This window comes from Bufo bufo, chromosome 5, assembly GCF_905171765.1.
Source record: "Bufo bufo chromosome 5, aBufBuf1.1, whole genome shotgun sequence".
Lineage (NCBI taxonomy): Eukaryota > Metazoa > Chordata > Amphibia > Anura > Bufonidae > Bufo > Bufo bufo.
The window spans coordinates 253,918,992-253,945,938 of NC_053393.1; the positions used below are offsets into that span (position 1 = coordinate 253,918,992).

General features: G+C 43.0%; 1 protein-coding gene across 3 annotated transcripts in view; it reads right to left on the reverse strand.

Moving 5' to 3' along the window:
- Positions 1-26,947, reverse strand: part of ADCY1 (adenylate cyclase 1) — a 573,552-nt gene that overhangs the window by 151,361 nt on the left and 395,244 nt on the right. For 2 of the 3 annotated variants that reach the window (XM_040433282.1, XM_040433283.1), the window contains exons 11-13: positions 17,765-17,849; positions 13,199-13,288; positions 11,728-11,984 (exon numbers count right to left, since the gene is read on the reverse strand). In XM_040433282.1, coding sequence (XP_040289216.1) covers positions 11,728-11,984; positions 13,199-13,288; positions 17,765-17,849 — 432 coding nt within the window. Of the gene's footprint in view, positions 1-10,244; positions 10,265-11,727; positions 11,985-13,198; positions 13,289-17,764; positions 17,850-26,947 lie in introns of all 3 variants that reach the window. The other variant, XM_040433284.1, reaches the window with a different exon arrangement.

A 26,947-nucleotide genomic window follows, 5' to 3' on the forward strand; every position in this document is an offset into this window, starting at 1 on the left:
ATCCTGTCACATGACGCAACTAAAGCCTTCAACAGGATGGAGTGGGAATTCCTATGGAAAACTATGGAAAGGATGGGTTTCGGGAAGCGGTTTATAAATATGATCTGGCTCTTATACGATTACCCCGTGGCAAGACTGAGCATTAACAGGAGTTTAACAACGTTATTTTCATTATCTAGGGGAACCAGGCAGGGGTGTCCTCTCTCCCCATTATTATTTGATATTTATATTGAACCTTTGGCCGCTAATGTAAGGCAAGATCATTTACTGAAAGGTTTTGGGGTACTGGGTGCAGAGGATCGGGTTTCTTTATACTCGAACAATGTACTTTTTATTATAGATCAAACCAATAAGACCCTTCCAAGAATTATTCAATTAATTACTTAATTTGGTGAGGTCTCAGGTTTTGACACTAATTGGTCAAAAACTACTTTGATGCTACTAGACAGATTTGATCTATCTGTTGAAGGATCCCTAAGCATGATCAAAATTGCCGAATCTTGAGTATTTAGGCTTAAACATCTCCCCAAAAATTGAAGAATATATACAACTAAATATAAGCCCAATAATTACCAAAGTACGATCAAAGATCACAGTTTGGAATAAACCTCCTATATCAAGAGCAGATAGAGTCTCTTTAGTTAAAATGGTAATTTTACCCCAGTTCCTGTATGTTATTAGGAAATCACCTATTTGGATTGAAGATAAATTCTTCAAATAAATGGAGAGACTCATCATTGAACTACTTTGCGGAAGGAAGCGAATAAGGCTAAAGTTGGAGTACTCTTATAAACCATTGGAGATGGGAGGTTTAAATCTTCCATACTTTAAGGGATACTTTATTGCTGCACAGATATGGTTGTGGAATATGTGGAATAAAAGCCCTCTTTGTAAGTTCTTGGTAGACACCTCTATATATGACAATATATTCACCTTGTTGGAAGCTGGACATACACTAACTGGGAAACAGGACTACAGAATAAGCACACTGTTATTTAATAAAGCTTGGACCACTATTAGAACTTGGCTGGGAATTGAGAGTTTATTACCCCACACTCCTCTCTGGAATAATTCTCACTTGAAGGAATTGATGGGATTATCAGGGGATCACTTTTGGTTAAAGAAGAATATTCTATATGTTGCACAGGTGGTGGATAAGGGAGAAATCCTTCCATTACCTGTGTTGATTCAAAGCGAAAAATTTGGGTTGTTTGAGTTGGTTTAGATATTTTCAGTTACATGCAGCATTGGTGGGAGTTAGGGAAAAAAATGACTGATAGTTGAACTTGACACATCAATTGAAGAAATGATAAATAATTCACTTTGTAATATAAAGATTTCTATTAGTTAAGGTTTAAGAATTCAGTTTCTCCTGGCCAAAAAGCTTGGGGAAATGAATGTTCTAATACTTTCACAATGGATTGGGATAATATATTTGCTAATTTAAGGTTCGTATCACATAACTTTAATCACGTAGTAGTTCAATTTAACATTATACACAGAATATATATCACTCCGATTTGGTTGAATAAATGCGAGTTGAGGGAAACCTCTAATTGTCCAAGATGTTACACACCTGAAGCAGATTTTTTACATCTGTTTTGGTCCTGCTTAGAGATAAGTAACTATTGGAATTTGATTATCGAATATATACTGCAAAGACTGAGAATAGTGATCCCACTAACCCCACAATGTCTGTTACTGAATGATCTTTCCAATGTAAAGTGCAGTAAGACACTACAATACTCCTCACTAGAATAACGTTCTTGGCCCGCCTTCTAGTTACAAGAGCATGATTTTCTTCAAACCCGCCAAATTTAAATGCATGGGTTAATTTAGTGAACAAAGTTAAAGGCTATGAATACATTCTATATAAACAAAGGAACAATGGGGAGAAATGGAAGAGAATTTGGTCAGCCTGGAAGGTTTAGGGAACATTATGACCGCATACCACTTTGTGAATTATGGGTGTAGATTCTCTGGCTCCCTTTATCCCCCCCCCCCCCCAACGACCATCACAATAAGAGACACATCGCAAAAAAGGGTGAGGTGGGGATGGGTTGGGAAAACTAAGCATTTCTATAAATTGCACTTTTTAGTTCTCCTGTGTGAGAACATTTTTGTATGGAACTTAATGCAATAAAGCTTATTAAAAAAATAAAAATAAATCATAAATGAATTTGTACTTTAAAAAACCATTTCCTGAACTCGGGTTCAGTTCCAAGGTACGCTATGGTGACACTAAAACGGACCAATTGTACTCCAGTGTCCAAAATATCACTTTAGTCCAAATTAACCAAGCCTAATTGGGGACAATTCTCACACTCTTTCAGCTGAGGCCGCTCAATAGATCTAGCCTTGCAGGCGGTGTCCCATCTTGTCACTGTTGCTCCCTGCCTCCAATATGTCACTGCCGCCATCATGCCACTGCTGCGACCTGCTAACTATCATGTTCTGTATGGCTCCTGCCACCTTCATGCCACCACCGCCATCATGCCACTGCTGCGGCCAGCCGTCAGTTATCTTCCGTAAGCCTGCTACATCCATTATGCCATCACCAACATCATGTGACTGCTGCGACCTGCCAACCATTATGTTCTGTACAGCTGCTACCGCCTCCACCATGCCACTGCCGCGACCTGCTAACCATTATGTTCTGTACAGCTGCTACCGCCTCCACCATGCCACTGCTGCGACCTGACAACCATCATGTTCTGTATGGCTGCTGCTGCCATCATGCCATTACTGCGACCTGCCTACCATCATGTTCTGTATGGCTGGTGCTACCTCCATCATATCACCATATCAATGCTGAGGCCTGCCGATCATAATCTTCCATAAGGCTGCTGCTGCCTGCCAACATGTACCGCCATTGTCTCTGCTGCCTCAGTTGCTGCTGCTCCTCCCTGCTAATACCCTACTGTCACCGCTATTAACACAAAGCATCTTCCCCTACTACTAATACTACTACTATTACTACTCTACCCATAGACAGTCAACCTACTGCCTTGTATGTTCCAGGTTATGCTGCTTCTGCTACTATTGCGGCCACATGCTACGATATCCATACCGTTTCCACATCCACACTGCACTGCTTCTGCTCCTAATTAAAGTGGAGCATTTTTTCTTCTGATTATTAACACTTGTGCATGTTGTATGGGCAGACATTCTGACCCTGTCAATGGATCATTTTTGGTCCACCAATCCACTTTTTTTTAATCCTATAACACAGTCTGTGATTAAATATTTATTTTCCCCCAATAAGGGCAAAATTTTGGAAGCTTTGGAATATGAAAAAGCATAACACGTACCAGCACGGTGTGTTTTTAAACACGCTGTATGTGAATGCCGTCAAACCTGCGGTTACCCATAGCTATTTATGTCAATTTCACTACTGCTGTCATTACGTTCGAGAGCTTGTGTGTGTGGGGTGGGGTGGGGCAAATAGAAAATTAATTAAAAATAAACAAGAAAGTTTTCCTAAAAATTCTAAATCCTAGGAGGCTAGAGGGTGCTATATGCCAACTTTTAGGGCAATTGGAAGAACTGTGGTTTGGTCGGAATCAATTTGGGTCCAAACTGAACTTTTTCAAAAATTCTGCAAACCTGAACCTAACCGAATCTTGAGTGGTTCGCTCATTTCTGTATTAAATAACTTTTAGTGTTTTTTTGGGAGGGGGGATTTTGAGAAATAATTTTTACATAATTCACTGTGTATAACATGATAACTATATTTTGTGGATCAGTACTATTATGATCATGTCAAATTCATATAATTTTTATTCTGTTCTTTTACCTGCGCTATAGAAATCTTTTTTTGGCTAAATAATTTGTTCTTGTATCACTGCAATCCAAGACCTGTAAATGTGTAAGGGCTTGTTTTTAGAAGAACAATTAGTAGTTTTCATTGGTACCATTTTTTATTTCTTTTTATTCCGTTTTTTGTAGCTGAGATAAATAGAAAACAGGAATTCTGATTGCTTTTAATATTTTTTTTACTGTGTTTATTGTGACCCATAAATATGGTTTTAAGTTTATAGTTTGGATCCATACCTAGGGTTACAACTTTTGCCAACATAAAATAGCTTTTTTGCCAACATAAAATAGTTTTCATGGGTAAAAAGGAGATGTGGTTTTAAGAGTATGGTTTAACACTGGGTGGTATTTGACATCAATGGTTTGTTTATTCTTTGAGTTTTGCAAAACAAGCCCTGTACTGTGGATAAAGGATGTATTTTGTGGAGCAACCCCTTTAACTTATCCACTATCTATCATGGTAAACACTATCTACCAATGACTGGTCCTGCAGCAGTCATGAGCGACCTGCATTTTGTGAATAGAGGATAAGTTAATAACTTGGAACACCCTCTTTAAATTTAAGTTGTACACAGCAAGGTCATGAACTTTTGAGTAAGAAAGCAGGGTCTAAAACCTGGGAGCATTATGATGTCCAAATACCTTATAAGACATGACATCCTTTTTTCTGCAGGTCAGTACAATTACAGCGATACCAAATTTATATAGTTTTTATTATATTTTACTATGTTTAAAAATAAAAACCTTTAAACCTACTTGTGATGTGAATTATGCCTATGTGCTTTTCCTTTTTCTCAGTCTTGTACTACGAGGGTTAATCTTTCCCTTGCTGTGTGTGTGTCTGCATCTGCAATAAAGTCCTGAGTTCTATGTCAGTTTGGGAGATGTCTCGAGTGCTAAGACATGCCCTGGTTGTGCAATCATTTCTTTATTGTGCTAATCATGACCACCATATTTTGTGACAGCAGCACCCCTGTCCTTGTTAGAAGTACTAGCACTTCGACGCTTAACCCCTTCTACCCCGGGCCAGTTTTCACCCTTCTGCCCAGGCCATTTTTTGCAAATCTGACATGTGTCACTTTATGTGGTAATAGCTTTGGAACACTTTTATTTATCCAAGCCAAGTAGACATATGGGGAATGTTAAGTAATAAATATTTTATGAGGTATCATTTTCTGTTTTAAAAGCAGAGAAATTGAAATTTAGAAAAAATTTGAAATTTTTGGGTAAATTTGGGATTTTTTCATAAATAAAGGTGAAATATATTGACTCAAATTTATGACTATCATGAAGTACAATCATGATTGTACTTCATGATAGTCATAAATTTGAGTCAATATATTTCACCTTTATTTATGAAAAAATCCCAAATTTACCCAAAAATTTCAAATTTTTTCTAAATTTCAATTTCTCTGCTTTTAAAACAGAAAATGATACCTCATAAAATATTTATTACTTAACATTCCCCATATGTCTACTTTATGTTGGCATAATTTTGTTAGAAGGCTTAGAATTTTAGAAGCAATTCTTAAAATTTTTAAGAAAATTTCCAAAACCCACTTTTTAAGGACCAGTTAAGGTCTGAAGTCACTTTGTGGGGCTTACATAATAGAAACCCCCCATAAATGACCCCATTGTAAAAACTACACCCGTCAAAACTGATTTTACAAACTTTATTAACCCTTTAGGTGTTCCCAAAGAATTAAAGGAAAATGGAGATGACATTTCTAAATTTCACTTTTTTGGCAGATTTTCCATTGAAATAAAAAAAATTCTTTAACACTTCGAGGGTTAACAGCCAAACAAAACTCAATATTTATTACCCTGATTCTGCGGTTAACAGAAACACTCCACATGTGGTTGTAAACTGATGTAAGGGCACACGGCAGGGTGCAGAAGAAAAGGTGTGCCAAATAGTTTTTGGAAGGCAGATTTTGCTGGACTGGTTTTTAGATGCCATGTCCCATTTGAAGCCCCCCTGATGCACCCTTACAAAAGAAACTTCCAAAAAGTGACCCCATTTTGGAAACTAGGGGATAAGGTGACAGATTTATTGGTACTATTTTGGGGTACATATTTTTATGGGCAGCACTGTGGCTCAGCGGTTAGCACTGGTGCCTTGCAACACTGGGGTCCTAGGTTCGGATCCGACCAAGGCCAACATCTGCATGGAGTTTGTATGTTCTCCCCGTGTTAGCGTTTCCTCCAGGTACTCCGGTTTCCTCCCACACTCCAAAGACATACTGATAGGGACCTTAGATTGTGAGCCCCATTGGGGACAGTTGGATGCTAATGTCTGTTAAGCGCTGCGGAATATAGTAGCGCTATATAAGTGCGTAAAATAAATAAATACATTGCTCTATATTACATTTTTTGTGAGGCAAGGTAAACAAAAAATGGCTGTTTTGGCACAGATTTAAATTTTTACAACAATCATCTGACAGGTTAGATCATGTTCTATTTTTATAGAGCAGATTGTTACGTACGCAATGATGTCAATTATCAGTTTTTTTCAATTATGTTTTTGTATCTCCTTTTTCTGAACTCCTTATTCTTTTTATTTTTCGGATGATCGTCTTGTGCTGGGGCTCAGGAAGAGTTGATGTTTTTATTGGTACAATTTTTGGGTACATATGATTTTTAGATCATTCATTATTACACTTTATGAGGCTAGGTGACCAAAAAATAGGTTGTTTTGGCACAGTTTTCATTCATTTATTTATTTTTACAGTGTTCACCACCCAGGTTAGGTCATGTGACATTTTTATAGAGCAGATCGTTATGGACATGGCGATACTTAATATGTATACTTTATCTTTTTTATTTAAGTTTTACACAATAATAGCATTTTTTAAACCAAAAAAATTGATTGGTACTATTTTGGAGGGCATATGGCTTTTTGATCGCTTGGTGTTGCACTTTTCGTGATGTAAGGTGACAAAAATGGCTTATTTGGCACTGTTTTTATTTTAATTTATTTACGGTGTTCACCTGAGGGGGTTAGGTCATGTGATATTTTTATAGAGCAGGTTTTTACGGATGCGGCAATACCTAATATGCCTACTTTTATTTATTTATTTCACTTTAACATAATAATAGCAGTTTTTAAGCAAAATAAATCATATTTTAGGGTCTCCATTGTCTAAGAGCTATATTTTTTTTTTTCGAGCGATTTTCTTACGTAGGGGCTCATTTTTGTGGGATGAGGTGACTGTTTTATTGGTACAATTTTGTGGGACATACGCCTTTTTGATCGCTTGGTGTTGCACATTTTATGATGTAAGGTGACAAAAATGTCTTTTTTGACACAGTTTTTTTTTTTTGGGTGTTTATTGAACGGGGTGGATCATGTCATATTTATAGAGCCGGTCGTTACGGATGCAGTGATACCTAATATGTGTGTTTTTTCCTTTTTTTTTCAATTTTTTCTAATAAAATCAGGGGAAAGGGTCGTTTTTTTTTTTTTTTTACTTGAAACTTTATTTTTATCAAAAACACTTTAAAAAAATAAAAATAAAAATTATTTCTGTCCCACTCTGGGACTTCAACTTTTGAGGGTATGATCCCCTCTGCAATGCATTACTATACATCTGTATTGTAATGCATTGCTTGTTAGTGTGTTACACTAACAGGTTGCACTGACAGCAGCATAAAAGGGGCTAATCCATCGGCATCGGCTTTTACAGCGATGCCGGCGGATACAGCAGGGGCCCGGCTATCAGGGACTGCTGGGCCCCTGCAGTGATCGGGCACGCACTGATCACCATAAATAATAGTACGTCAAAATGCGGCAAGTGACTATTACGTCATATGTCCGGAAGGGGTTAAACCAGTATGCATTCAAGAATATAACACATTTATGGAAAGAGGGGGTCGACCTGTCCTATCAGGGTCTCAAATCCTAAAATGACCTATGAAAGTCCAGAGTATGGAACAAAAACCCTTAATCACACAAATCAAATACTATAGTACGCATTTTGCTTTACAGAAATTCCGTCGTGGGGGAACATTTCTTCAATTTCAAAAAAATTTAATAAAGGCCCTCATATATGGTAACCAAGAGGTAGGCCCAAGTACCACTACAGCATGTCAGGCCTCAAGACTAGACAGCACTTCCCCAATGAAATTCCACCCACCTGCAAAAAATAGTAAGCCAACAAAACGATGCATGGTATGCTATCACTATGAGACATGTCCATCACAACCTGGCCTCTGTATGAAACATTGCTCCCAGATTTACCATGCTACTTTGGATGAGTAATTTTATACTTCAAGAACCACTTTTTATCCTTTTGATGTTGTCCAATGTGAATATATTATATCTTCTGAAAAATTTTGTGCATCTTGTCCATGCTATCCAAAAGGAACATTATTGCACAAATTACAATACAAATAAAATTTATATTTTACCCTTAGATGAATATCTTTGAGGGCTGCAACCCCTAACAAAACAAATAAATGGTGCTCTTTCCCTTCTGAGATTAGCTGAGCAAGCAGGAGATAATAGTCACATGTGGGGTATTGCCATACCTAGGAGAATCTGAATATCAATTTATGGAGTGATTGGTACAACATACTGGTCACTGAAATGACATAATTGTGAACACTTTGCAATTTAAATGCTTTGCATCAAATTCTGGAAAATTCCTGTGGTGTCAAAATGATCTCTATACGCCTAGACAAATTTGTGGGGTGTAGTTTCCAAAATGGGGTCACATCTTGGAGATTTTTACGGTACTTGTACATCAGGAACTATGCAAACACAACAGTGCCTGAAAGATATTCCAGAAAAATCTGTGCTCAAAATCCAACTGTTGCTCTTTTCCTTCCAAGCCCTGTTGTGAGCCCATAGAGCAGTTTATGCCTACATATAGGGTATTGCAGTATTCAGGAGAAATAGCTTAAGAAATTGTGGGGTGCTTTTTTCCTATTACCCCTTTTACATTGTAAATGAAAAATTTAAGGCTAAAGCAACATTTTATTGGAAAAAAATAAAATTTTTAATTTTCACAGACAAGTGCTTATACAGTATCTGACAAAAGTGAATACACCCCTCACATTTTTGTAAATATTTTACTTTATCTTTCATGGGACAGCACTGAAGATCTGCCAATTTGATACAATGTAATGTAGTCAGTGTACAGCTTGTATAACAGTGTAAATTTGGTGTGCCCTCAAAATAACTCAACACACAGGCATTAATGTCTAAACCATTGGCAACAAAAGTAAGTACACCCCTAAGTCAAAATGGTCAAATTGTGCCTAAAGTGTCAATATTTTGTGTGGTCACCATTATTTTCCAACACTACCTTAACTCTCTTGGGCATAGAGTTCAATAAAGCTTCACAGATTGTCACTGGAATCCTCTTTCACTCCTCTATGACGACATCACGGAGCTCAGCTCTTTACACTCCTCCACCTTCCGTGTGAGGATGCCCTACAGAAGCTTAATAGGGTTTAGGTCTGGAGGCATGCTTGGCCAGTGCAGCACCTTTACCCTTAGTTTCTTTAGCAAAGCCAATGATCGTCTTGGAGGTGTGTTTGGGATCTTTATCATGTTGGAATACTGCCCTGCAGCCCAGTTTCTGAAGGGAGGGGACCATGCTCTGCTTTAGTATGTCACAGTACAAGTTGGCATTCATGGTTCCCTCAATGAAGTGTAGCTCCCCACAGCCAGCAGCACTCATGCAGCCCCAAACCATGACACTCCCGCCACCATGCTTGAATGTAGGCAAGACACACTTGTCTTTGTTCTCCTCACCTGGTTGCCGCCACACATGCTTGACACCCATCTGAACCCAAAAAGTTTATCTCATCAGACACATAACTCACATGACACTGGGGTGGGAAAATGGCTAATTGGACACAATTTGGCCATTTTCACTTAGGGGTGTACTCACTTTTGTTGCCAACAGTTTAGAGATTAATGGCTGTGTGTTGAGTTATTTTGAGGGCACACCAAATTTACACTGTTCTACAAGCTGTACACTGACTACTTTACATTGTATCAAAGTGTCAGATCTTTAGTGTTGTCCCATGAAAAGATATAATGAAATATTTACAAAAATGTTAGGGGTGTACTCACTTTTGTGAGATACTGTAACTTGTATGAACCAGCTGTGGGGTCCAAATGCTCACTAAACCCCTAGATAAATTAATTGAAAAAGGTGTAGTTTCCAAAACATGGTCACTTGCTTTAATTCATGTGGAACACCTAAAGGTTTAAAGGGTTTCTATCACTTCGTTTCACCTATTTAGCTTTCAGACACTAGCGATCCGCTAGTGTCTGCTTTATCTAACCATCCTAATATAAGAGCTTATTGTCCTGCCGTTTAGCTAAAAAAATAACTTATATAGATATGCAAATGAGCCTCTAGGTGCTATGGGGGCGTGATTAGCACCTAGAGGCTCCATCTACCTTAACAAACTGCCGCCGTCCAGCGCGTCCCTCCAGCCCGCCCATCTCCTCCGGAATGCGATGCTCCTCGTATTCGGCGCATGCGCAGTGAATGTCTGACCGCTTCCCTGCTCAGACATCTCCACTGCGCCTGTTCTTCGGAGCACTATGACGTCATCGGCGCAGGCGCAGTGGAGATGTCTGAGCAGGGAAGCGATCAGACATTCACTGCGCATGCGCCGAATACGAGGAGCATCGCATTCAGCAGGAGATGGGCGGGCTGGAGGGACGCGCTGGGCGGCGGCAGTTTGTTAAGGTAGACGGAGCCTCTAGGTGCTAATCACGCCCCCATAGCACCTAGAGGCTCATTTGCATATCTATATAAGTTATTTTTTTAGCTAAACGGCAGGACAATAAGCTCTTATATTAGGATGGTTAGATAAAGCAGACACTAGCGGATCGCTAGTGTCTGAAAGCTAAATAGGTGAAACGAAGTGATAGAAACCCTTTAACAAAGTTTGCAAATGCAGTTTTGAATAATGAGAGGGGTGCAGATTCTAAAATGGGGTCATTTAGGAATTTCTATTATATGGGCTCCTCAAAGTCACTTCAAAACTGACTTAGTCCCTAAAAAATTGAATTTTAAAATGTTCTTGAAAATGTGCTACTAAGCCTTCTAATATCCTACAAAAACAAAAGGATTTTTAAAAAGAATGCCAACATAAAACAGACATATGGTAAATGTCAGTTATTAAGTAAATTGGTGGTAATACTTTCTGCCTGTAATGCAGAAAATTTCAAAGTTAAAAAAATACCAAATTTTAGAATTTAGCATAAATAAACGTAAAACATAACACCTAAAATTTACCACTATCATGAAGTACAATACAATATGTGAAAAAACAGTCTCAGAATCACTTGGGTTTGGAAAAGTTTATACTGCATAAAGTCAGATTTAGAAAATTAGGTGATATCCTTAAAGAGGTTGTGTCACTTCAGGAAATGGCATTTATCATGTAGAGAAAGTTAATACAAGCCACTTACTAATGTATTGTTATTATCCATATTGCTTTCTTTGCTGGCTTGATTCACTTTTCCATCTTATTATAAACGGCTTGTTTCCATGGTTATGACCACCCTGTAATCTAGTAGCGGTGGCCGGGCTTGCACACTATAGGAAAAAGTTATGGCCTCTCTGGTAGCCGAGACTGTGGGAGCTCACATAGGCTAGTGCTTTTTCCTATAGTGTGCAAGCACAGCCACTGCTGATGGATTGCAGGGTGGTTGTAACCATGGAAACGAGCAGTGTATAATGTGATGGAAAAATAAATCCAGCCAGCAAAGGAAGCAATAAGGACAATCACAATACATTATTAAGTGGCTTGCATTAAGTTTCTCTACATAATATTTGCTGAAGTGACATCTCTGTTATTCACATGATTGCTCGACAAAAAAACAGTATGGTACATTAACATTCAAGTATATTATTACCAATTAGTACCAAGGTTTCTTACCCTGATGCTTTTCTGTATCCGCTGAGTTCCAAAATTACAATGTATAAAACAGTAACAAAAAGAAGTAAAATCATTTTTGGCAATGAAGAAATGCGTAAAAAAATTGCCAAGGTTAGAGTGCCCACAACACATGATAAAAAAGCATAGTGAGCCGTGTCACATGGGCGTTCCTCCATAGTTTTATTTTCTCCATTTGGAGAAATAATCATAATGGAGCTGCTGGAGTTTGCACTCCATGACCAAGGCATGCATCCAACCTGAAAAAAATTTAACAAAAGATCAACATTATCAGTAGGGAATATTGTTCATTAAGTCATGTATAAGAACGCAATAATACAATTTCATGCACACTGATTGCAGTCAGTTTGTAATACTGATCTATATGGCAATAGATTAGTTAGTTAGGAATAAAATACATTACTGCACATATAAAAATTAGGGATCGACCGATATTGATTTTTTAGGGCCGATACCGATAATTTGTGAACTTTCAGGCCGATAGCCGATAATTTATACCGATATTCTGGGAATTTTCATTTTTGAGAAAAAAAAAATTCCTACACAAATCTGCTGAGAATGTTTATTGTTAATGTGTATTTTTTTTTGTTTATTGTTAATGTGTATTTTTTATTTTTTTTATAAATCTTTTTCATTTATACTTAATATTTTTTGTGTTTTTTTTTTACTAACTTTTAGACCCCTTAGGGACTAGAACCCTTGTCCCATTCACCCTGATAGATCTCTGCGCCACCAATGTTTTTACTATTGGCCGGGATTGGGATGGGGGCGCACTGCGCCACCAATGATTAATACTGGGGGGGGGGGGCGCACTGCGCCACCAATGATTAATACTGGGGGGCTTGGGGGGGGGGGCGCACTGCGCCACCAATGAAGATAAGTCTCTCAATCATTCACATACAGGAGGCGGGAGCTGGCTGCAGAATCACATAGCCGGCTCCCGACCTCTATGAGCGATAGCTGCGATCCGCGGCACCTGAGGAGTTAACTACCGCGGACCGCAGCTACAGCTCATAGAGGTCGGGAGCCGGCTATGTGATTCTGCAGCTCCCGCCTCCTGCATATGAATGAATGAAAGGCTTATCTTCATTGGTGGCGCAGCGGCCACAGCCCCGCCCCTCCTCTATGTTCTCTCCTCTCATTGGCGGCAGCAGCAGCACAGGGGGAGGGAGACACTGCTTCCTTCTCCCCTGTGCTGCGGAGGGAACACAGAGAGCGCTGACAGCAGCGCGTTCTGTGTTCCCAATACGTTATCGGTATATCGGCAAAATAGATGCCGATACCGATAACGGTCAAAATCCTCAATATCGGCCGATAATATCGGCCAAACCGATAATCGGTCGATCCCTAATAAAAATGTCTTCTGTCTGATTCCTGTACAATCCTTATTTCTTGTCTGCATTCTCCTAGTCATGAACTACAGTAATGTTTTTAGTGCATTGTTAGTACTCACCACACATCCTTGCGCCACAGAGTATATTAATATTACTATGAAAATACATAAAATGGTTCGTATTTGTATTGTTAGGCACCCTGGAAAGCACTGCAAGATAAAAGAAAACAGGTAATTGGTGACTATCATCCGTATACATTTCTTTAACATTATTGTAAATATCAAAATGATGTATAAAGTACTCAAACTGCATGGTAATACACATGAAAACAAATGACAGAATGACCATTAGATCATCACATAACCATGCAAAATTAGCAAATTGTTAATTACAGATGCTCATTCTTATTAGCATTTACAAGGAAAACAAATCATTGTTAAGTATTTATCTAAAATAGATTTATGACTAGTTCATTTCGTTAGTTTTCTACTGCATACATTTATTTTATACACTTACTTCTATGGAGTACACAGATTTCATTTCACCACTGAAGAGTCAAACATTAAAAAGTGAAAATTAGGCATCTTTCAACTGACTTTCACCTGCAACTTCCCAACCAGCAGACAACACCTTAGGTACGATAGCCTATCCCTATGCATGGTGTATACTCACGTTTCCCCTGCTGCAGATGCTCCACCATTCTTTTTCCAATAGACCCCTCCATTGCGCTGCTATTTCCCTCTTTGTTTTCTGGTGCCCAATATGTAAATTAGCACCCTTGGTACAGGGAGGAGACCTCAGCTTTTCTTAGCATGTGTCTCCTTCTCCTTGGCTGTGACGCTGTCCAATCGCAGCAGACTGGTAAACAGCCAAGGATTAGACGTGCTGTTCTCATGAGATTTGGTAAATCTCATGAGAACAGGCTATGTAAGTGAATATAGTACTTGATGTACACGCTTTGCATAGCCTGTTCTCATGAGATTCACCAAATCTCATGAGAACAGCACGTCTTCTCCTTGGCTGTTTACCAGTCTGCTGCGATTGGACAGCGTCACAGCCAGGGAGAAGGAGACAACAACAGAGTAGAGCTGAGGTCCCCTCTCACTGTACCGATGGTACCAATTTACATAATTGGCACCCGACAAAAAAAGGGGGCATAGCGATGCAATGGAGGGGTCTAGCAGAAAAAAAAAAGCTGGATCATCTGCAGCAGGTGGACTATTACTTAAGGAATTTGGTTTAAAAAAACATGAAAGGTCCTGTTTAAAAATTGAATTAATATATTTTTTATCACTTAACAAAATCCAAAGTGACCATTCTTACTTTACAGCATTTTCCACATCTGCTTAAAACTTTTGCACATTACTATATATTTCTATGTTTATTTTAGAAGCACTTTTGACAAACATTATATATTTGAGCAATATGAGACTTACAATTACTTTTTTTTTACTTTTAACGTGGCACCCTCAACTTCCTATAAAGTATTCTCAAATATATCTATATACACACACAAATACAGTATATACCGTATTTTTTGCTTTATAAGAAACCCTAGTGAGCGCATTATGGAAGTGCTCACTAGTATGCAGTAGGTGTGGAGAGCGGGGAGTGAAGCACTGTCAGCGATTACTGTACTCACTCTCCCTGGTCTTCTTCTCTAGGGCCATGATGCACTGCAGGTCCTGAACACGTACAGCATCAGGACATAGTGCGTTCACTATGACCCCATGCTGCATGCAGTCACATTATGGTGCAGTGTGGGCCGGAGAAGACAAGGGAGTATGACTTCAGAGATTGCCGGACCTGAAGAAGAGTGGTGGAGCAGGAGAGGTAAGTGAAGTTATTTATTTTAAATGTCTGATCTGATGTCTGATGGGGGTCTGACATGGAAGTCTGACATGAAGGTCTGATAGGGGGGGTCTGCCAAGGAAGTCTGATCTGAGGTCTGATGGGGGTCTGGCATGGAGGTCTGATGGGGGTCTGAACTGAGTTCCTGATATGGGGGTCTGTTCTGATAATCTCATATGGGGGTCTGATGAAAAACTTTGTTTTCTCCTGTAAAACCTAGGGTGCGAAAAATACAGTAGCAACACCCCTTGTGCTCCATAATGATGCCCCTCTACTTTTCATCACGCCCCCTGCCACGAGCGCACTGTGGAACACAAGCCATAAACATCCATGGAGCATATGTCTTTCCATTGAGTGAGTATACTTCCCCAGATTTTTTTATTTTTTGGCAATTAGTAGGGTATATATAGCTAGTGAGCGCACAGTCTATTCATCCCCTGAAGAAGCGATATGCAAAACGCACGTTGGGGTTTGAGCCACATTGGTCTGTATTATTCTCTTTATATATTCCCTGATGAACTCTGTCTTATTTATTGCACTAGGCACTTTATCATTATTTATTGTAAGAATCTGGTTGTTCCCCCTTGTGAACTTTTGTATAGATGGGCTTGCACTATGCAAATACGGATATTTACCTAATCCCTTCTAAGGGTGGGAATTATATTACATATAAACGCTGAGCTCATTGATGGGATTTTTTTCTAATATATGACACATTTATTGTTCTTTTCTTTGTGTATGCCACTGCTGCTAACAATTTTTAAATGTTATTTAATAAGATATGAATAAAGAATATTTATTTGGATTAATATTGTGCTGTGTATTTATAATTTCACTGTGGAGATTCTAGTTTGCTATACACAGTGGTTACTAAGTTGGAGCTAGCGTATGTTGGTGTAAATGACATTCTAACATGATGCGTTTTACAAACTTCAGAAAAAAGTCTAAACAGGCCTCTACATAACTTCTGTGCATCCAACTGGTTTAAAGGAAGCTGGCGTAGAATTAGAACATTTTCTACGTGTAAAACAGGTGTAGAAAATGATAAATGAGACTGGCCTGGCGTCCCAAACCCATAGCCGCCGATGCCACGCCCCCGTTTTTAGACCTGCAGTGAGCGGGGAAAAGTGACAGATTGCGGCGCAAATAACCTGTGACAGATATTCTCCAGAAAACTGGTGTATAGAAGGTAGTAAATGACCCCCAAAGGCTATATTTATTCACTTACACTCTGTTCTTTGCATGCCTGGGAGTCATATGGTCGGTGCAACTTGACAGCTTTCTATGTTTGACTAAGCATACAGGAAAAGCTACCAATCACTGACTAGGACAGGGATGGCCAACCTGAGGCTCTCCAGCTGTTGCAAAACTATAACTCCCATCATGCCCGGACAGTCTACAGCTATCAGCCTACAGCAGGGCATGGTGGGAGTTGTAGTTTTACAATAGCTGGAGAGCCGCAGGTTGGCCATGCCTGGACTAGGACAACCCACAAAACTCCTAAGCATAAAAAGAGCAGAGGTAAGTAAAGGAACAAATTGCAAGTTTTACCAAATCATTTCCCATAAAACCATATATCAATCTGCTCAGCTAATTCTGCTCTATAACATGCTGCTTGCACTGCATTTTCATTGTGACAGGCTCCCTTTAAAGCCATAGCTTTTCTATTTTTCCATCAACATAGCCATATGGGGCTTGTTTTACAAGAGGCAAATTGGATTTTTAACAGCACCTATTTGGGGTACATCATGCGAGTTGTATAACTATTAAGACATTTTTGGAGTGACTGTGAAAAAAACAATACAATTCCACCATTACGGTGGGGTGACTGAAAAAACAATGCAATTCCACTATTATGTTTACATTTTACTATTTTTAGAAATTAAAAACCTTTTAAAAAAAATAATTTGCTTTGTGTTGCCATATTCTGACACGCCTAACTTTTGCACTTTTCTGCTAACAGAGCTGTGTGAGAGCTTTTTAATTGCCGGGCAAGCAATAGCTTTTATTGATACCATTTTGGGCTATATGGAACCTTTTTATTATTTTAATTTCTTTTTTTGGTGGAGGCGACATGACAAAAAAAAGACAATTCTGGTATTGGGGTATTTTATATATTTTTTTTTTCACAGTATTCACTCTGTGGGTTAAACAATGTGAACATTTAATAGATTAGGGTTTTTGCAAATGCAGCGATACCAATTATATTCATTTTTTTATTTTATTTTTAGTCCTGTTCGGGGACTTCAACCTGCTTCTGGATTACAAGTGCATAAACATTCTGACAATCTATTACATACTGACAGGGGTAGGACTGGGAAATGGCAGGCTGGGAAATAGCAGGCTTAGAGCCCTCCAGAAGACACCTGGCTGCCATGCCAACTACTCGCACCCTGCAATTGCATTTGGGGGTTCCTACTGGTGGACAGAGGAAGAACCATCCCTGTGCTTCACTGCTCAGATGCTGCTGTCACTATTGAACATGACATCTGAGGGGTTAAGCTGCCAGGAATAGAGTTAATTCTGATCCTGGCAGTAAGAGCAGGGTGCCAGCTGTATAATACAGCTTGCATCTGCATGTGATGGAGCGGGCACAGCTCCTGAGCCTACGCCATCACCATGACATACTATTGCAGTATTGAGGGTTAACTACATTCGTTCACTGAGCTAATAGTAAGTAACTGAACAGAAAGTAAGGATGCTTACAAATACTATGTGCAACAAATAAGACCACTTTAAATGACGGCATCACTGAGGGAGGAAATTACTGCATGCAGGATAGCTAGAACTAAAGTCGCTAAAACATTTAAAGTCTGTTCTGATAATTTACTCACCTGCACTCGTGTGACATGTAAGTACATAATACAAGCCACCAGGAAGCATATGCAGAGCACCAGGAGGACAAGGACAATAGTGCTTCTAGTGAAAACAAAATAAGAGCATTTATATACAGTATCTGGAATTTAAAAAAATATGCAAATGTGTAAAATATCAGCAAAACTGAAATAAAACCACAGTATATTGATAGTAGAAAAACAGCTAGATTAATGGGAACCTGTCAGCTCCCTTATGTGTAGTGACAGACCCGTTGAGTTTAGTGGACTATCACTGATGTATTAATATCGAGCAGTTTAATAGAACCGAGCTTTAAAAACTGAAACCACACACGCTATCGCTGAGAGAGATGAGTCAGATGAAGTGCACCCACCTTCAAGATGATATTTGCCAGTTTTTTCCTAGGCACAACAGGGAAAAAACTGTCAATTATTGTCCAGAGGTTGGGGGCAGCACGCACAGCAAGCACTTTATTGGACTCATCTCTTGCCATGCTAGCACATGCTATACAATTTCAAAGCTCAATTCTATAAAACTGCTTGATAATTACTACACCAGTGACAGATCACTGAAATCATGCCATTCTGCCATTATATTGCATAGGGGAGCTCATAGGTTTCGTGTAAGGCTGAGTTCACACGGGCGTGACGGATTTGTTCAGGATGCGTCCCGGGTGTACTGCGGCAAACCCGCACGAGTAGGTACCCAATTGCAGTCAGTTTTGACTGTGATTGCGTTCCGTTGTTCAGTTTTTATCGCGCGGGTGCAATGCGTTTTGCACGCGCGTGATAAAAAAATGACTGTGGTACCCAGACCCGAACTTCTTCACTGAAGTTCAGGTTTGGGTTCAAGGTTGTGTAGATGTAATTATTTACCCTTTAAATATGGTTATAAGGGAAAATAATAGCATTCTTTAATACAGAATGCTTAGTAGAAGGTCAATTGAGGGTTAAAAAACATTAAAAAAAATTAACTCACCTCCTCCTCTTGATCACGTAGCTGCCGGTCTCCTGTTCTTTCTTCAGGACCTGTCAAAGGACCTGTGGTGACATCACTGAGATCATCACATGGTCCAATCACATGGTCCATCACCACGGTGATGGACCATGTGATTGTACCATGTGATGTGACATCACCACAGGTCCTTTAGCCGGCAGCTCATGATTAAAGAAGTAAGAAGAGATCGGCAACTACGCAATCAAGAGGAGGTAAGTTAATTTTTTTAAATTTTTTAACCCTCAATTGACCTTCTACTAAGCATTCTGTATTAAAGAATGCTATTATTTTCCCTTATAACCATGTTATAAGGGAAAATATTACAGTGAATAGACTGTCATCTTAGCAACCATGCGTGAAAATCGCACCGCATCCGCACTTGCTTGCGATTTTCACTCAGCCCCATTCACTTCTATGGGGCCTGCGTTGCATGATAAACGCACTATATAGAGCATGCTGCGATTTTCACGCAACGCATAAGTGATGCGTGAAAATCACAGCTCATGTGCACAGCCTCATAGAAGTGAATGGGTCAGGATTCAGTGCGGGTGCAATGCGTTCATCTCACGCATTGCACCCGCGCGGAAATCTCGCCCGTGTGAACTCCGCCTAAGGCTACTTTCACACTCGCGTTTGGTGCGGATCTGCACAAACGGATCCGTTCAGATAATACAACCGTCTGCATTCGTTCAGAACGGATCCGTTTGTATTATCTTTAACATAGCCAAGACAGAACCATCTTAAACACCATTGAAAGTCAATGGAGGACAAATCCGTTTTCTATTGTGCCAGATTGTGTCATAGAAAACTGATCCGTCCTCCGTTTGGCTCAGTTTCGTCAGACGGACACCAAAACGCTGCTTGCCTCCAAAGCAGAATGGAGACGGAACTGAGGCAAACTGATGCATTCTAAGCGGATCCTTTTCCAATGAGAATGCATTAGGGCAAAACTGATCCGTTTTGGACCGCTTGTAAGAGCCCTGAACAGATCTCACAAACGGAAAGCCAAAACGCCAGTGTGAAAGTAGACTTAGTGATATAATTTTTATGAATTAAACACAACTGACACAGAGTTACATTTGGCAGTGTAGGGAAGTATCTGGAGTGGTAGTGGACGGAAGATACGTGCCACCGGGGGCCGTGGCCCCGGTGGAGTAAGAGCCGGGTCTTTTGTCAGCAGTGAGTGCTGTTCACACAGCAGTCTGGGCCGGCTCTTACTGGGAACAGGCAAAGAGCAGGGTGGGTGTCTGTTCCCCACGGACCACCACGGGTTGATGGGGGGCAACGCCGTACCCCTGTTCTCAACAGACGGTTTTCAGTTGTTGGTGTCAGTCTACACTGATCCGGGCAGGTTGGTTTCTCTGGCCCTAGTCGGGTAGTGAAGGAGTTAATCCTTCACTATACTTGGTGGGTGTGGTCTTCCTGTTATGCCCAGAGCGTGTGAATATAGGTTTGGTGTTCACCGACTGGGAGGGTGATGTAGTGCGATCACCTGTCTCTCTGCAGGAAACTGTACGGGAGGCTGATCGGAGGGTCGGGCTGAGCTCCATAGTCTGCTCCGTCTAACAAAGACTGCACAACTGATGCAGGCGCAGAGAAGGACCAAAAGAAGGGATCCTGTGGCCGGAACCAATCCCTTGTCCAGGCCGACACGTGACCTGTCTACCTTCCATGAACTTGGACGAACCTGCCCCACGACAAGGTGTAGTACCAACCGCTGGTGGGAGAGACTGTTTGAATAGGCACCGAGATGGCTGCAACATTTGGGGCTCCGTTGTGGGAGGTGGGGTTTCTGAACATTGCTATTGTGTGAACTGCACAGTTTTTGATGTGACGCACTGGAGTGAATAAAAGAGCACGGTTTGGACACAAAGCCTGTCTCCTGATCATCTGTACTGCCACCGCTATTGCCCGCCTACCAGAGCAAAACCCCCACAATTGGTGGCTTTAGCGGGCAAACGGCAGTGAGGCCGAAAATTGTGTTGTTTGGACTGTATGTCATATATTAAGGTGGCAAGTTTTGTGGCTCCGGATAAGATGGAGAAGGCCATTAGACACTTGCTGCAAAGTAATGAGGAGGCTACTCGGAGACATGAGGAAGCTCTGAGAGACTAGCGACAGTTGATTAGTCTACTGGCCCAGCAATTGGCGACTATGCAGGAGTCAATGCGTGTATTACAACCAGGAGCCGTCCCCGGGGGGGGGGGACGACCGCAATCCTACCTGCTGCCCGGGAGAAGGTGCGCTCAGCATTAAGAAAGATGGGCCCTGAGGACGATATTGAGGCGTTCCTGATGGTCTTGAAACGCACTGCAGAACAGGAAAGGTTACCGGCAGAACTGTGGCCCGAAGTAGTGGCACCATTTTTAGTGGGAGACGCACAAAAGGCCTACTTCGACCTCAGCCGAGAGGAAGCCAAGAGCAATAGAGGTTAATACCTATGTGCGTGTGCACAGAGGGTTGATACCTATGTGCATGCGCATAGAGTCTACCAGTGGGCCTTCTCCGAGTCCCGGCCTGCTCGGCCCCAGGCCTATGACCTGTTACAGCTTGTAAAAAAATGGCTGCAGCCAGAGACATTGAGCCCCTCGCAGATGGTAGAATAGAGTTGTTGCGATACCAAATTTTTCATTCGGTTTCGATATCATGAAAAAGTATTGCGATACTCGATACCATTCGATACCACGCGAAAAAAAGAAACCAAAAAAGACACGTTCATTCCGCATTTAAAAAAATTGCAAATTTCGCAGTTTTAATTTATTTTTTCTGTTCCGGCGTTCACCGCATAGATTTTTTTAAATATTTTAATCGTTTGGACTTTTCTGACGAGGCGATATGTAATATGTTTATTATTTATAAATTTTATATGTGAAATTGGGAAATGGTGGGGTTTTTTTTACTTTTTTTTTTACACTTTTTATTTAATAACTACTTCCCCCCTTAGGGGCTAGAACCTGGGATTTTTTTTCATCCCTTGTCCTATTCACCCTGATAGAGCTCTATCAGGGTGAATAGGACTTCACACTGTCCCTGCTGCTTTGTGCTCTGTGCACAGCGCATCAGGGATGTTACCATGGCAGCCAGGGCTTCAGTAGCCTCCTGGCTGCCATGGTAACCGATCGGAGTCCCAGGATTACACTGTTGGGGCTATGATCAGAAGCTGCCACTGCACCACCTATGAGGGGGAGGGGAGGGGACCCTGTGGCCACTGCCACCAATGATTTTAATACTGGGGGGGTTGAGAGGGGCCGGCGCACTGTGCCACCAATGATAATTACCCCTTAATACAGGAGGCGGGTACTGGCAGATCAGCGGCAGGTTCGGCACCTGAGGGGTTAACTGCCGCTGATCGCAGCTCCCTGCCGGCGCCCTGCTGCCGGCACCCGCCTCCTGTATTATGTGTTAAAGTCTACTTTTCCTGGGTCCAGACTTTAAGTATTAGGGCTCTTTCACACTTGCGTTCTTTTCTTCCGGCATAGAGTTCCGTCGTCGGGGCTCTATGCCGGAAGAATCCTGATCAGTTTTATCCTAATGCATTCTGAATGGAGAGAAATCCGTTCAGGATGCATCAGGATGTCTTCAGTTCCGGACCGGAACGTTTTTTGGCCGGAGAAAATAACGCAGCATGCTGCGCTTTTTGCTCCGGCCAAAAACCCTGAATTAATGCCCATTGAAAGGCATTAATCCGGATCCGCATTGCCGGATCCGACGTTTAGCTTTTTCTGAATGGTTACCATGGCTGCCAAGACGCTAAAGTCCTGGCAGCCATGGTAAAGTGTAGTGGGGAGCGGGGGAGCAGTATACTTACAGTCCGTGCGGCTCCCCGGGCGCTCCAGAGTGACGTCAGGGTGCCCCACGCTCATGGATGACGTGTCGCATGGATCACGTCATCCATGCGCATGGGGCGCCCTGACGTCTTTCTGGAGCGCCCCGGGAGCCGCACGGACTGTAAGTATACTGCTCCCCCGCTCCCCACTACTACTATGGCAGCCAGGACTTTAATAGCGTCCTGGGTGCCATAGTAACACTGAACGCATTTTGAAGACGGATCCGTCTTCAAATGCTTTCAGTTCACTTGTGTTTTTCCGGATCCGGCGTGTAATTCCGGCAAATGGAGTACACGCCGGATCCGGACAACGCAAGTGTGAAACCAGCCTAAGACTACACAGAGCGGCGCCCAGTGATGTCCCAGCACTTACTATTAGTCCTGGGCGCCGCTCTGTTAGCCTGCAGTGCCCCATTACTGTCTGTAGCGCTGTCCAATCGCAGCGCAGGGAGAAGAAACGCCCACTAGTGAAGCTGATGTCTCCTCCCCATCGATCCGATATTAATTAGCTTATGGAGCAGGAGACAGCAATGGGGCACAGCGGGCGAACGGAGCGGCACCCAGGAATAATGGTGAGTGCAGGGACATCGCTGGGCGCCGCTCTGTGTAGGAAAAGTCGTATCATTGGTGGTGCAGTGCGCCTGCCCCTCCTCCGCCCCTCTCTTCTCATTGGAGGCAGCAGCAACACAGCACTGTGCTGCTGAGAGATCATGAGCGCGCTGACAGCAGCGCGCTCATGTTCAGAGATATTAGACTGCGCAGAAGCGCAGCCCAGGATCGAAAAAATGGAAATCACAGTATCGTATCGATACCGGGACAAAAGTATCGATTGGGTATCGAAATTTCAATACCCGCAACAATCCTCTGGTAGAACGGGTGGTGGTCGATCGTTTGGTGCGTACCCTCCCAAGAGCAATACAGCGCTGGGTAGGACAAGGTGATCCCGGCAGCCTGGAGCAAGTGGTTGGTCTAGCCGAGAGATACATGGCGACACAGGACTTGGTCTGAGACTCCGCCCTGCTGCAAAAGCCGCGTTCACTCTCCCTACCACAAAGGGGACCTGAGAAGGGGGCTCAACCGCTTAAGGGGGGGGAGCCGATTTCCACTCCTAGGAGGCCAGCCCTGGGGAGACGAGAGGCCCCGGGGATTAAATGTTGGCACTGTCACGGCCTGGGACACATTGCTGCCAACTGCCCGAGGGCTGCAGAGCCCATGGACTGCGGGTTCCCACGCCGATCCTTCTTTTTTCACCAGCCGGTGTATGTTGCTTCTTCGCTGCTATCCGCTGATGCACCTCCTTTGTGTGTCATCTCTATTAATGGACACCCAGTTAAGGCGTTGCTGAACTCAGGGAGCTTAGTGACCCTTGTGCACGAATCCCTGGTGGCCGGTCGCGGCCCAGGGAAGCAAACCATGACTATTGCGTGTATTCATGGGGACCGGCGAGAATATCCTACACCCTGTGTGACCTTGTCTACCCCCGGAAGGGAGATACAGCAGGTGGTTGGGGTGGGGCGACAAATCCCTTACGCTGCCATCCTAGGTAGGGATTGTCCCCTGTTTTGGTCTCTCTGGGAGGGACGGGGTGCGTAGCCGGTGCCTGAAGATCCTGAAGAGAAGATACCAGGGGTAGGGGTCACCAATAAGGAGGAAGAGTGTCCCCCGATAGCTTGTCCCTAGAAAGGGTTGGCTGGTGAGCCGGTGGAAGCCCCATCTGTCCCAGAACTAGAGATATCCCGAGACACGTTAGGGACCGCCCAGCTCCAGGATCCTATGTTGTTACGGGCCAAAGAAGGGGTGACTGTCATCAACGGAGTGGCTCAGCATCCGGGAGCCGACTCAGAATTTCCCCACCTGGCCTGTACCCAGGACCTGCTGTACCGGGTCGACAAAGTCCGGCAAGAGGTAATAGAACAGTTGGTGGTTCCCCAGACATACCACCGCATGGTATTAGACTTAGCGCATACTCATGTGTTAGGAGGGCATCTGGGGGTCCAGAAAACTCAGGAACGTATACTACAGCGTTTCTATTGGCCCAGGGTATATGAGGAAGTCAGGAGGTTTTGCCAGTCCTGTCCAGAGTGTCAGAGGACAAGCCCCCAGCCTCTCTATCGTAGTCCCCTGGTGCCCATGCCCATTATCAAAGTACCTTTCAAAAGGGTCGCTATGGACCTGGTAGGCCACATTAACAAGTCAGCCAGAGGCCACCAACATATCCTGGTCATAGTAATAGGCCAAGCTAATAGACAAGGAGCTGATGGGGATGTTCTCCCGGGTGGGGATACCGAAGGAGATATTGACGGATCAAGGGATTCCTTTCATGTCCAAAGTAATGAGGGAGCTCTGCAAAATATTAAATATTAAACACTTGCGTACGTCCATCTATCATCCCCAAACTGACGGGCTGGTAGAACGATTTAATAAGACCCTGAAGTCCATGCTCAAGATTGCTGCGGCAAAAGACGGAAAGGACTGGGACCTCTTGCTGCCATATGTGTTTTGCGGTGCAAAAAGTGCCCCAGGCGTCCACTGGGTTCTCACCGTTTGAGCTTTTATATGGCAGACATCCCCGAGGGCTGCTAGATATCGCTAAAGAGGCATGGGAGCAGCAGCCTTCCCCGCACAAAAGCATAGTCTAGCACATCGAGAGGATGCAGGACCGGATAGGGACAGTTCTGCCCATAGTCCGTGAACATATGGAAGCGGCTCAGCTGGCCCAGAGCCGCGTGTACAACCGGGCCGCCCAGGTAAGGACGGTTAACCCGGGTGACTGATTGTTAGTACTAGTGCCCACCATAGACAGCAAGTTCCTGGCCATGTGGCAAGGACCGTATGAGATGAGAGAGAAGTTAGGCCCCGTGAATTACAGGGTACACCAGCCAGGAAGGTGGAAGCCAGAGCAGGTATACCACGTTAATTTACTGAAATCCTGGAAAGATAGAGAAGGTCTTCTTGGGGATGGCCCGCGCTCTGTCTTGGCCCTACGGTGGTACCCGAGGACACCCCTGCGGTAAAGATAGGTAGCGGTTTGTCGACTAAGCAGACTCAAGAAGGGTACTGGCAGGTACCTTTAACAGAGACAGCAAAAGAGAAGACCGCCTTTGTAACGCCGGAGGGGCTGTTCCATTATAGAGTGTTGCCCTTCAGGTTGCACGGCGCTCCGGCCACGTTTCAACGGCTGAGGGATATCGTCCTCCGATATGCCTCAGCATATTTGGACGATATCATCATATTTAGCCAGGACTGGGAAAGTCACTTGTCCAAGGTTCAAGCAGTGATAGACTCGCTCAGGAAGGCAGGATTGACCACCAACCCCAAAATAATGCTCAGTGGGCCTGGAGGAAGCGTGGTATTTGGGTTATGTCATTGGACGCGGAGTCATTAAGCCCCAAGTAAATAAGATCGAGGCGATCCGAAGTTGGCCTAGACCCCTTACGACCAGGCAGCTGCAGTTGTTTTTAGGGATGGTAGGGTATTATATGTGGTTCATCCCACATTTCGCCACTTTAGCTGCCCCGTTGACAGGACTCCTGAAAGGTAGAAAGTCAGTAATGGTTCGCTGGGATGAGCAGGCGGAAGAGGCGTTCTCCCGTTTGAAGTCGGCCCTATGCAGGTCCCCAGTTCTGGTGACCCCCGACGTCGGACAGGAATTTATAGTTCAGACGGACGCCTCTGGAATAGGTCAACGGTGAACACCCTGTTGGTTTCCTGAGCCGCAAGCTCACCTCAGCGGAAACCAGGTACAGCGTGGTAGAAAGAGAATGCCTCGCCATCAAGTGGGCACTTGAATCTCTCAGGTATTACCTGCTGGGGAGAAGGTTCCGTCTGGTGACCGACCATTCCCCTCTCCAGTGGATGAGCCAGGCCAAGGAAGGGAGTGCTCGGGTCATCAGATGGTTCTTGTCCCTCCAAAATTTTAAGTTCAGGGTTGAGCACAGGGCAGGTCGCCTGCAAGGGAACGCGGATGCCCTGTCCCGGGTACACTTATATATGTGTGTTCACCCCGGTAGGATTGAACAGGGTCGTCAAGCCTTCAGGGGTGAACAAAGGGGGGATATGTAGGGGAGTATCTGGAGTGGTAGTGGACGAAAGATACGTACCATCGGGGGTCGTGGCCCCGGTGGAGAAAGAGCCGGGTCATTTGTGTTTTGTCAGCAGTGAGTGCTGTTCACACAGCGGTCCGGGCCGGCTCTTACTGGGAACAGGCAAAGAGCAGGGTGGGTGTCTGTTCCCCACGGACCACCACGTGTTGATGGGGGGGAAGGAAGCGCCATACCCCTGTTCTCAACAGACGGTTTTTGGTTGTGTGTGAATATAGGTTTGGTATTCACCGACTGAGAGGGGGCGGTGATGTAGTGCG